The 12,984-nt window shown below is 35.1% G+C and overlaps 1 protein-coding gene across 2 annotated transcripts in view; it reads left to right on the top strand.

Moving 5' to 3' along the window:
* Positions 1 to 11,841, top strand: part of Mlh1 (DNA mismatch repair ATPase Mlh1) — a 72,048-nt gene extending 60,207 nt beyond the window's left edge. For both annotated transcript variants that reach the window (XM_089095592.1, XM_089095581.1), the window contains exons 8-12: positions 128 to 301; positions 1,836 to 1,899; positions 3,443 to 3,641; positions 6,970 to 7,127; positions 11,621 to 11,841. In XM_089095592.1, the coding sequence (XP_088951718.1) occupies positions 128 to 301; positions 1,836 to 1,899; positions 3,443 to 3,641; positions 6,970 to 7,127; positions 11,621 to 11,785 (760 nt within the window). In that variant the 3' untranslated portion in view covers positions 11,786 to 11,841. The remainder of the gene's footprint in view (positions 1 to 127; positions 302 to 1,835; positions 1,900 to 3,442; positions 3,642 to 6,969; positions 7,128 to 11,620) is intronic.
* The last annotated feature ends 1,143 nt before the right edge of the window (positions 11,842 to 12,984 follow it).

Raw genomic sequence — 12,984 nt, 5'->3', positions numbered from 1 at the left:
AAAAAAAACAAAAAAAAACAAAAAAAAACACGAAAGGTGCATCAATTTTAAAAGTACTTTGATAACGTCTAGACTAGAATAATTTTTGCTGTTTTACTGTAGAAATAAAATCCATAATCATTTACAGGAGGAATATAGTATTGAGCAGTGTACAGAGCTTGAAAAAGGAAGTTGATGCTCGATCATCAGATGGCTTACGAGACTTGATAAAAAATCACACGTTTGTGGGCGTTGTCAACAGCCAGTTCTCACTTATCCAGCATCAGACTAAACTTTTTATTTGCAATACCATCAAGTTGAGGTAATTATATGGTCATTATTACATTTTTAAGGCATATTCGACGATAATTCTTACCAATAACGCTAGCTGTGTACTCCCAATATATCAGGAGATCAGATAACTCTTTTTCGTAAAAAGGAAAAGGCTGAAAACGGTTAATGGTGCATTTGTGGCCAAAATATCTGGTTTCTGTGTATTCTAGTGCTGTCTCTTGAAAAATTAACGCCCCGTCATCAAATGTTTAGTGATGATTGAAACCATTCATGTTTTACCTGCTGCATACGCCATATTAAATAAATATGAACTTAACTGAAATAAATAGTGGCTGAACAAATAGTATCATTTTATAACGTGAAAAAATTTCCGCAATTATCTGTACTACTTAATTAATGCTCTAAGGCTTGAGTTGTTGGTAAGAGGAAAGATACATTCCGGCAGCAGTTTTGGAAAATTAGTAGAAGTCCTCTTCATAGCAAATGTCTGGTGTTCATTGCCTAAATTCCAACGTTTTATACTAATTAAATTCCCCTGAATAAATACTTCTGAATAAATAAAGAACTTGTTTAAACTGAAGAAAACCAGTGCACGTTCTGAATTTTCAGATGCTGGAAAAGCTTTATTGAAATCATAGCTTTTCGGCAGAAATTAAAAAATTTCAATTTAATACCAATTGGTTGAGCCTCATCAAATCTGATGGGTTGAGCCTATCTGGGAAGCCTCAATCAAATCTGACGGAAGTCTCAAGCGTGAAATTACTACACGCATTGCTTGTGCAGGCAATGCTTTTACCGAATTAAGAATAGTTTGGAAAAATGCAGCGTACTCTCTGAAGCTCAAACTCCGACTCCTAATTAGCAATGTCTTCTCTGTACTGACTTATGGATGTGAGACATGGGCACTGACGAAACAGCTTGAGAAACGAATACAATCTTTCGAAAATAACTGTCTTCGGCTTATCCTGGGGATCCACTGGTCCGAAAGAATTACGAACGCCGCCATACGTGAAAGGACAGAACAATCGTTAATAGTTAAAAAAATTCTAAGTAGTAGACGGCGATATTGGGGTCATATGGTCCGTATGGGGGATGGCAGGCTCCCCCATGATGTTTGGTGTTGGCCCCCCCCCGGCATTGGAGGACGACGCTTGGCCCATCCCTAGAGGAAGAGGCTACTCTGGCGAGAACATATGTGGAAGATCTGTGGTCTCAAGCTCTTCAGAGGTCGTGGAGAGGCACCATTGTCGCCTTATGCGCCAGACGGCGTGGGAGGAACTAAGTGTAAGTCTAAGTAAGTAATTGGTTGAAGACATTGAGACTAGGGCATCCCTTCCTAAGACGCCTCTGCCAGTCAGTGCAATAGACTTATTCTTAAAAACAATCCACATAACTTCATTTTGCCTTTGACGTGTTTAAGCTGCATTAATCACTAAACCAAAATTATATATTTACTAGACAGTAATCAGGCATCCAACCGACAGTGTGGCTGGTGATTGCCAAAATGATGACTTATTGAATGTTATTGCTTTTAAGGCTAATGGATAATTCTTTTTCTTTAGGGAAGAACTGTTTTATCAGACGCTACTAGAAAACTTTGGAAACTTTCCCAAGTTTCGATTCTCGGTGAGTAATTTTCTTTCTTTGTTACCTTGAGTCATTTAAAGAAAGCCTTGTCTGGCGCAATATCATCAACAATTAATATTCATTCTGTGTTGTTGGATACAATATTTTATTTATAAATATCAAGCTATACAAAAACTGGTATATTTTAAATAAGAAATCGCAATTATCTGATTGCGTTCAAAAGCATGTTGTGATTAATTATTTACTTATTTTGCTTTAGAGGTCAATAAGCTCTAATTTGTTCTTTAACCGATAGAAAATTCTTGGTATATATATCTATCAGCATAAGCTACAATATTTTGGGTTAGTTTCAAAGTTTTATGGCTATGGGTTGTGCAAGAAGGTCATTTTGATGTTCAAATCGCGTTCAATACAGCACAATGATTATGTTTTTCAATAAGTTATTGCGATATTTCTTGCAGTATGTTTTGTTGATTGCTGGGTGTATTTGGTATTAAAGACAAATTTAAAACTTGTTATGTTGAGATTGTCACAAAGAATAGTCGTTATGATAGGCATCGTCTTGCGACTCTTTACTCAAATTTTTGTGGTGATGCTACATTTTTTGCCTTACCCTTTCTTTTCGTGAAAGTGATAATAATCTTTTTCGTAACGATTAATTTCGGGATCGTAATTCTGATCGTTATTTGCCACATTCTTATCGGCATAGAAAAGTAATCTCCCGTTTTGTTGCTGATTATGTTATGATTTTTTTTTTTTCCATTATCAATGTCTTTGGTCTATCGTCAACCATTAAAGCAAATTAGAATGTGACCCCGTGTATCCTGTTTGTAAAATCTTTACATGTCGCCGGATAATAATCATGAAAAAAATGGGAAATAACACACTTCCACGGGAATACTATACCTTATGCTTTTGAACAACAACTAGCCGGCACGACATTAGCTGACATAAAGGGTGATTTTGCATATATTCATTCTTTTCCCCTTGAAGATGAATCTTTCCCGAAAAAAAAATCGTTCCATCCTCATCCTTATACCAATGAAAAATAAAAAGATACGCACCTGAAATTAAATTCAAAACAGAAAGAAAAAATATAAACGCAGAAGCAAAAAAAGAAAAAATAAGGGGTTTGGGTGATAACGCAGTGATGTTTATTTTTATATTTTTCTAAAAGACCTTTGTTTTGTCACTGTCTTCGTTCTTACAAATGCCTGTTTATAAAATGTATAGGATAAAAAACTGTCATTTTTAGTAAAGTACTTAGTTTACATGCTAAGGTTTGATTACTCTCCCAAGTTCTTCAAGAACGAATGTTCGACCACAAAGGGCAGGTCATGAAGATTGTTTTTTTAAATGTCTGTGAAATGGAAGAGTTTATATTTCCATATTTGCCTTTAAAAATAGGATTCTCTTAAAATCACCCTGTGGCTATGTTTGCGCTAATCTAAAAATATTGAAGGCAACTTAAGTATAAACAGGGAAGCCCCTTTTCATTTAAAGGCTAGTTTTGGATGACTTTAATTCTTAATGCAGCTGTTTGTTTTCGTTCAAAAATCTTCTTTTTTATTTAATTAATTAGGATCCGCTTCCAATTCATGAATTGGCATTAATAGCATTAACTCAAGAGGATTCTGGATGGACGGAGGAAGATGGCCCGAAGGAAGAACTAGCCGGGTTTATTGCTGATTCCTTGAAATCAAGGGCACCGATGCTCGCAGATTATTTTTCCATTGAAATAACAGAAACGGCTGATTTGGTGACAATTCCTATATTGCTTGGTAAGAATGTAGAAATTATTTCATTTTAATAACTCTCTTTTTGACAAAGAAGTATGTCTAAGCTGGGGCTACTTAGGGGAATAGCGCTTCCATTTGTCTAGTATTTTGATTTAAACCCTCTCTTATGCTTGCATTTGTATTGTTATTAATCGGCCTAGATTTTTTTTTTCGAAGTAACTTGTCTTCTTTTTTGCAGTTAATGTAGGGTATTGTTTGTAATAAATGACAGAAAAAATGCTATGAATTGGCCAAAAGTTGCGTTTTTATCATTAAAAAAAGCAAATATAGTATATAAAACACATATAAACATAAAGTTATTAAAATATAAACAAAAAGTAAAATATAAAAAAAGACTGAATTGTACATGCAGATTGTGTGTATATTATGCAAATAGACTGAATACACATGTATATATATCATATGATATAACCAAGAACGTATTCAGGATTTTTGTCCGGGGGAGTGGTTGCCAAATTTATTAAAAAAACGCATAACAAATTTGTTTATATGTATTTTTGTCACATTTTTACGAGTCGGACAAAAATATCCGGGGGATGGGGGTTCAAACCCAGTAACCCCCCGGACATGGCCTTGGATATCACATACACAATACATGTATATTTTGTATATCATATATATATATCGTGAAAAATTCAATATAATAATAATAGTAAAATCCAGAACTTGAGTCGCCTAATTGCTCTTCTTGTCGTATCAAAGTTCTGACGGGATTTAATTTGGTACATCGTTTGGAGTCATAGAGTGTACATAGCTCTGTTCTGGCTTTGTTCTTTCAGGCTCTTGATTGCAATGGCCTGAAGCAGTCTGCAAAATAATTGATTAAATCTACTTTTATTTCTGGATTCTTCAAAGAGAAAGAGGGAAGTTGGCTCTATGCATCATTTTCCAATTAAATCATTTCAGTCAGTCACATGTTGCCCTTTGGTCAATTGATCATCCTTCTCATCATTCCCTGAAAGTTCTGACTTAATACCCTTAACCATTCTTGAAATACGTTCTTTTGACAACCTTTATGCACATAGTGTGTTATGATTTAGTTCAACACTCCCCTCAACATTTCCTAAAAGCTTGATCTTAATTTCTTTAGCCTTTTTGGACACCAAGAGTCAAACATGCCCATCTTTCACAATAACGAACACTATATGTTAACAATGGGTGTATTGCATAACTTACTACCCTTGCCCCGAGGGCTATAAGGGGGGTGTGGGAAATAACTAAATGGAAAGTATTTATATATTTATTCTAAGATTATTTTTTTGTACGATAGACTAATATGTTTTCTTTTTCCTTTTGATGCTGTGGAAAATAAAAACATTAATCAATTTTTTTTTTTTTTTATGCAAACGACACTTTAGCCTTTAGTCATAGCCTCTGTTCTTTCTAATTTATATTTATTGATTAATTTTAATTTCTGTTTCCTCATAAAGAGTTTAAGAGTTTAACTTCTCTTTGTTTTAGGTTTCATTATTTATTCATGGCAATTTATGTTTGTTTTATCTTTGGCCTGTAGTGTTAACTGTAGTAATTTTTGTAAAGTTTTTAAGAAAACAAAGCTCTTGGTAGCACTCCCCCCAAGACATTTTCCCAGAAGGCTCACGACGCCTCACCCTCTCTGCCGGTAGGCATGTGAAATGTCGTATTTTATAATACTTAGAAAAAGATTGCTGCAATAGAAGGAGCGCTGTTACCCTCCTCCCCCCAGCACCAATAAAAAAGACACAGGCCAAGAATATTCTTGGGAATCAAGAGGGATTAGATATCAATTTCTAGCTGCCCCTCCCTTCCTCCAAAATCATTCTATATTTACGTGAAGGCTCAAGAGTTAAAATATTAGGGCAGTAAAATGAACTCTTTGAGACATCTGCCCCCCCCCCTCTGTCTAAAAAATGACTCACCGTCCCTCCTTCATAATAGCTGATGCGCACTTGAAAATCACTGTATATGACTTAGTGAAATATGAAGCCAACCAGTTTTGTTAATTTAAGCTTTAAAATGAATGTCAGAAACATTTTTCTTCCGTAAGAAGGGAGGTATGACCCCACATCACCCTTATTCAGGCTTAATCACAATAAAGAGACGTGACAGATTAATTCCCACCACTCCCTCCGTAACTTTTCATATATTTGTTTTAAGACTAATGGGGAGTTACACAATTTTGAGCATTGAAATGTGCTCTTTTAAGCATCTGGTACTTCTCACCCTTCGGCCTACAGAATGACCCAACCTTCATAATAGCTGATGCACAATTATACAGCAATAAACATAAATTTCATGAAAAATCAGCCGAATTAACTTAGTTAATATAGCATTATTTTAATAAATGTCCGAGCTGATGTAAATCTACTCTTAAATGTACTTCGGGACTTTTCAGGAACGAGTGTGCAATCGTGCGGCATTGCTTGTTCCGCAACTGGGAAGCTCTATATCTAGTTAAGCATACTTTCAAATTGATTGGCTATCTCAAAATTGTTGACTCTTCTATGTTAAACGCACTCTTTTTCTGCTAGTTTGGTTAATGCTAATGAAATAAAATATGATGAATATATAATAGTTTAGAAACAAATTTGGGCTCTATATTTACACGTTAGGGGGGTGGGGGGTAAAGCATAGCATATATTAAATACGTAACCTAACCTGACCTAGGTACCTTTTTCTCCCCCTAAACCCCAAAAAACAACAGTTTAAATATCGTCAACGGATTGAAAACGCTAAGCATTCATTATTGTATAGCGGTGTCTTGAATTAACCCATACAAAACGTGGTTTCTGTCGCGTCTCCAGTTTGACATATATAAAAGAGTGCGTTTAACATAGAAGTACCGAATTTTTATTCGACAGCAATTTGGTCCTCTATGGGGCAAAATCGTGGTTTGGTGTAACAAAATGGCAGAAAATGCCACTTTCCCGTGGCACGATCTTTTTGGTCAGGTTAAAAGGACACTAGAACTTTTAATTTTCGTTCGAACAAGCCCGATCCCGATCTTCTAGGACCATTGGCTTAATACGATCACACCCGGGGTAAAAAAAAAACGAACAAACAAATAAACACGCATAGGGATCTTTCGTCTGGATTTTTTTTTTTTTTGCAAATTTTTTTTTTGAAAACCTCCACAGTAGGAGCTTTCTTAGTCTAATAAAGTATCATCAGGCTAAGTAATTTGTTTCCTATAGAAACCAAGCTAACGCCTCTGTAATTCCCACTCATTCTTATCACCTTTATTACAAAGAGGTTTGATTAAAGTTTTCCTAAACCTTATCTTATCTCTTTATATGTTAGTTGCTTCTTTTTTCTTTCTTTTCTTTTATAGATGACTACACTCCGCCTGTTGAAGGGCTCCCAATGTATGTTTTAAGACTTGCCTCAGAAGTGCAGTGGGAGTCTGAAAAGGAATGTTTTGAAACTATTTGCAGAGAGACAGCAAAATTCTACGGTGCGTCCGCTGTTGATCACATAAATACGGAATCGGTATTTTATTTTTCCTTTGTTTTTATATTTTTCCTTTTTTTCTATTATTTTTTCGACCCTTATTTTAGTTATTCTATTGAAATAGGGAGTAATAATTGTAAGAGTGAGGAGGAGCTTTTGAAAAAAAAAATTGAAGAAAAAAACAAACAAAATGTTTATCTATCTGAGTACCTAGGAAATTATTATTCCTCAGTTCTACCTTCAATAAAAAAAAAGGTAAAATCAACAAAGTAACTATCGAACCTGGATGAATAATGTTTAAAAACCTATAAGCACTCCTGTCTCTATTCCTCCGTATGTTTCTCCTTTTTTGTGTATTATTAAATAATAATAAAAAAAACATGTTTTTTCGACTAGAAGGAGCGTGTTTCAGTAGTCGTTCTTCAAGAACTGAGACAAAAAGTCAAACTTAGATAATTTCTTAAACGAAATTAGCCTGCCATAATATAAAAAAAGAAAACGCTCAAAAATGGGGTTTTTAAGGCCAAACGAGAATCCTGGATAAACAAACAAAGTGAATATTTCGAGAGGACAAACGCCTCTCTTCTTCAGCACGAAACGAAATAATATATTCATGGAAAGTGCCAAAGGAAAAACCCAACAAAAACAAACGCGGAAAGTCAATGTGAAAAGAAACAAATGAAAAAACTAAAAAATTAAGAGATGAATAAAATTCAATAGAAGCCAAAAATTACAAAAATTAGAACCGAACACCTAACAACCATAAAAGCGAGTCATTCGCTAATATCCGCGATTTGCACAAAATTCAAAAAATTATGAACTGCTATCGCCGGATACTAGCGAAAAACGTTGTTCGCGAGTATCCGTCGATGGTAGTTCATAATGTTTTGAATTTTGTGAAATCGCGGATATTGGCGAATGACTCGCTTTTATGGTTGTTAGGTATTTGGCTCTAATTCTTGTAATTTTTGTCTTGTATTGAATTTTATTCATCTTTTAATTTGTTGTTTTTTTTCATTGGTTTTTCGGTTTCTTTTCACATTGACTTTCCACGTTTGTTTTCGTTGTTTTTTTTTTCTTCGGCACTTTTCTTGATTAAATTATTTCGTTTCGTTTCGCGCGGAAAAAAAGAGGCGTTTGTCCTGTTGAAATATTCGCTTTGTTTATTTAGCTAGGTATGTCGTTTCGCCTTAAAAAACCCCATTTTTGATCGTTTTTTTTTCTTATATTAAAGTCAAAGTTATGCGTGAAGAGGAGGGGCTAACCCCCCTCATATAGGGAATAATTTCTGCTCGTTTAAGTTTTAATGTTGCTCCTTACTTCCAGTCGCAAAAACTTCTTTTTTATTTAATTTCTGATCGTTTTTCAAATAATGCTGAGAAATCCAGCTTCCCTCTGTGGAAAGTTTTCTCCCTACACAGAAAATTCCTCTAAGTAAAGTTCCTCTCACGTAAAATACCCCCCGCCCCGGACAATTCCATCTTTGCTGGAAATTTCCCAAGAAAATTTCTTCCGGGCCCGTTAACAAATACTATATGTAAACAATGTATAAATTTCCTAACTTACACCCCTTTCCCCTGAAAAATTCTCCTTAACTTGCTTTCATTTGAAAAGGACTTCAATTTCTGATCATTTTTCAAATCATGTCAGATATCCCCTTCCATGGAGTGTTTTCCCCGAAAATTCCCCTAACCCAGTGGAAAGTTGCTCCCGCGGAAAAATCCAACATGGAAAATCGCGGAAAAATCTTCCGCAAAAGTCTCCCCCTCCCCCCCCCCATGGAAAACCGCTCCAGAAAATCTCGACTCCGCTGAAGATTTCCCCAGGGACATCTCTACATGTTAAATTTAGTCGAAAAAAAAAGAAGAATTTTGTAAAAGAATTCTTGTAAATCCCCCCAGTGTAAAATTTTCCCTGGAAATGACCAACCCCGGAAAATTCTCTCCTAAAGGTAGGTTTACGCTATAGTAAATCTCCCGATAAAAAATGTCTGTACACCTCTCAATGACAAATACTACCCATAAACAATGGATACATTTCGTAACTTACAGCCGTTCCTCTAGGGACTGTGGAGGGTCATGTTATCCCCAAAGTTATAGTTTTTGGACCTTTCAAGTATGTTGAATAAAGTGGCTATCTTAAAATTTGGGACGACTCGGATAACTTCGGGGAGAAAAGGGGCATGGGAGGGGGTTAGCTGCCCTCCAATCCTTTTGTTAAATAAAAAGAGTACTAGAACTTTTGATTTCCGATCAAATGAGCCCTCTCCCGATCTTCTAAGACCACTGGTTCGGTACGATCATATCTGAGAAAAAAAAAAAACTAAACACGCTCCCGTGATCTTTCTTTTGGCATAAAATAAAAATTCCACATTTTTGTATTATGGAGCTTGAAACCTCTACAATAGGGTTCTCTGATATGCTGAATCTGATATGTTTTCATTAAGATTGTTTGATATTTTGCGGGTGTTTCTACCTTCTTCAAAAATTGGGCCAATTTTCTCTGGCTCGTAACTTTTGATGGGTAACATTAAACTTGAATGTAACATTAAATACGTAATATTAAATATGAACTTTACATATTTTTAATCAGCGTAAAAATTCAGTTCTTTTGACGTATCTATTGTTATCAAACACTGTTTCTCAGAGTTTCGTTTTCTATTGAGCCGTGTCGCTCCTTACTTACAGTTCATTACCACGAATAAAGGTTGGTCATTTTGTATAATAAATTTGAAGAAGCCTCGAACTGTAAAAGCTCGAATAGTCAGTCTAAAAAAAGAAACTCTGCAAACGCTTGACAACTGGAGTTGTCCAACGTACGTTGACTTACTCAAGCAGGTTGAGTTCATGGCTTCGAATTATGCTCAACGTTAAAACTTTCAACGAGTAGAAATTATTGTTAACAAGAGAGAAATTTAGCACAGCCTTGATGTCGTGTAGCCACCTCTTCGAGTTCCCTGAAATGCTGAGGTGTCATTTGCGTTTTACAGAAAACTAAGTCGATTGGTTAAATTGAACGTTCTGTTCAGTTAATGATTTTTATGCATTTGAAAGGAATAAATTTAAAAGGAAGGAAGCTCTTCTGAAAAATTATTATATATTAAACTAATAAAAAATAGCTTGATTATTGAAAACATGCTCTTATCGAAAAAAAATCCGAATGTTTGAGCAGTATCTGTGTTTCTCCTTTTTTATTGTTGCAAAAAAAAAAAAGAATAAGAAGGAAACCATTATATACCTTGTTTTCAGTAAGTGCAAATGATGCTCAAGCTTTTTGGGAAGCTTGAGAGAGAAAAACTATGTAGTGGTAGTCGTAGCAAGAGGTTTCATGAATTAAAACTCTCTGATACCACCAGATGGCGCCCAGCTGGAACCCTAGGAGCCCAGCTGGACACAAGGAAACATGTCAAGAAAACAGTTCTTACTCCATAATAAGCAAAATAATCATAGTTAACACATTTTGCAGGGGGAGAACCTTTATCTTCACTTCTTTCCTTGATTTTCCAGTTTTTCTAAGAAATGCATGAATTTCTAAGAACCTGTATATTTGCAGAGTATATACCCCCAGCCCCCTAATCTGCAAATATATACCCAGAACTACATCCTCAATCTAAATATAACATTCATTTGCATAACAAATGAACTTTACACCCATATTAGCCATATGGTGGATGTCCAGAACTCTCCTATTGGTTCAAAAACAGGTGTATTTTATCTATCTTGACTGTTTTTACTTATTTTTCTTGTCAAAAATCAGCATTTATTTCTTAGCTAACCATTGCTATACTATGAACCAGTCACCCCTCTTCCTCCCTGCCTCTCAATTTCTGACTAAAACTAAAAGTTATCCGCCTTTCCGTTCCTTATATACTAGTTGGCAATTCTAGCTACCATGTTCGGATAAATTAACAATAAGTATGGGAACCATTGGTCTCCCCCCTTTGGGGACATTTCGGTTCCAAAAGGGTACGATACTAGCCTTCCAAAACAAAAGCTCTGCCTTTTCCCCAGCAGCATTTGTAGTCAATATTCCTGCCAGTCGACAAAATACGATTTTGCAAAAGGTTGTAGGATAGTGATGTGTGCTCTAGATCTTAATTCTTAATATTCAAGAGCTGGAACAGAATATAGAATATGTTTGATGAAGAAAGTTGTTCAGAGGTTAAGATTGCTCCTGAAAAAACTAAAACATCTCGTTTTATTTTGAAGATTTGACATTTCAGTATTAAAATTATACTCCGCCTTTAGCACCACTGTTAAAAATCTGTCAATGTTCGAAGGGTCTCTCTGGCATTGTTGAAGTACCTTCCACAAAAGTAAATTTTAGCACTCATATTACTGGTGAATATTCTTTCAAAAAAAGATGTCACATTAGAAACCTTATTCTAATCGATTAAGATAATTTTTAACAATCTGATTGTTTCTTAACTTCGATTTGTAGAAAGAACTTATTGGTTTTTCTTTGCTCTACATGTAAATTTAAAAAATGCGCTCAAGCCCATTTTAACTTGATCCTTATACGTGTTTTTTTAGGGATCTGAAATGAAGCGAGGTGGTTGGAAATGGATCACCGAACACGTTGTCTTTCCTGCCTTTAAAAATCACCTTTTGAATCCACCAGAAACATTACTACAAGATAATTCTCTTCTACAGATAGCAAACCTACCTGACTTGTACAAAGTATTCGAACGCTGTTGAATATTCATCTTTTGGCCTTTTTTATTGTATATTTTCGAGTAAAAATGATTCAAATAAGCCTTGTCCTTTGTTGAAACGACAGAAATAAAAACACAGGGAACAATTTTTAAGGTTCAGTAGACTTAGTACGAGAGGATTATCCAGAGACCTTTAGATACGACATTACTGAAATGGCGCTGTTATCGAATTTAATCCTTGTGATCACTGTCTTTTAATTTATTAGTCTACGGTTGTGATCAGGGGCGTGCTTATAGGGCTACATACCCCTGTCCTCAGAACTCGTGTAAAAAAAAAAAAAAATAACTGTTGTTTTCTCGCCATCAAAAAAAACTGTTCTCCAAAACTGTCAGAGAATTTCTCTAACATGGACCCGTTTTTGAAAAAAAATGTCTTGAGTATTTTTCCAAACGCAATGTTGAAAAAATTGTCTTGAGTATTTTTTTAAGTGCAATGTTCAAAGCTATACAACACAGCAAAGCTGGACGACTAGTTTCTATGCTTTAAACATTGATAAAAAAGTTCAGGACTGCTAATATTTCTTACATTTAGCATAATTTTAGCATATGTTTTTTTCTGTCTTGAAGTACTTCTGGCTCCACCAATAATCCCTGAAATTTTCTAGTTTATTTCCCAACTTGTAGTTTTTGAATTTCTTACCCAATAACTACGTTTCCGTGAATTGCAAGCAAACACTTTTTGTTAGCTAACAATTGGAGGGTGGAAAAAAGTCTTTAATTAGTTCTAGTGCATAACTATATCCTTTTCTTCTTTATGGGGAATTTTTTTTACTTTGCTGTCCCTATAATTGTGTAAGACCAGTAGAAAATTATGCAATGAGTAGTAATGCGAGTTCCTTGTTAGAGCATAAAAGAATAATCCAATGGAAAAACTAGTGAAATTGATTCCCTGTTCATCATGAAAAGAAGAGATCCCATATTTTTTTTCTTAGCGTTTCATCAATTGATGAAATTCCTGGCTGATTGCTCGGATGAAAGCCGAGTTCTGGAACGAACGAAACAACTTGAAGAGAGTATGAAAATCCTTAGTAGCTTGTGGAAAAAGGGACAAGACTTTTCGTCGCATAGTTTTATATTATTCCTTTGCGTTGAAAACAAATCCTTAGCCCACTTTTAAAATTGTGATTCTTTTCTCTACAATTATTAAAGCTATTTTATAGTATATTAGAAAAGTTTTTCTTC

Source organism: Artemia sp. Qi Xiang Cuo, chromosome 1 (genome assembly GCF_049724085.1).
Source record: "Artemia sp. Qi Xiang Cuo chromosome 1, ASM4972408v1, whole genome shotgun sequence".
Taxonomy (NCBI): domain Eukaryota; kingdom Metazoa; phylum Arthropoda; class Branchiopoda; order Anostraca; family Artemiidae; genus Artemia; species Artemia sp. Qi Xiang Cuo.
Note: the sequence above shows the minus strand (reverse complement) of the source record. Positions and strands in the feature narration are given on the sequence as shown.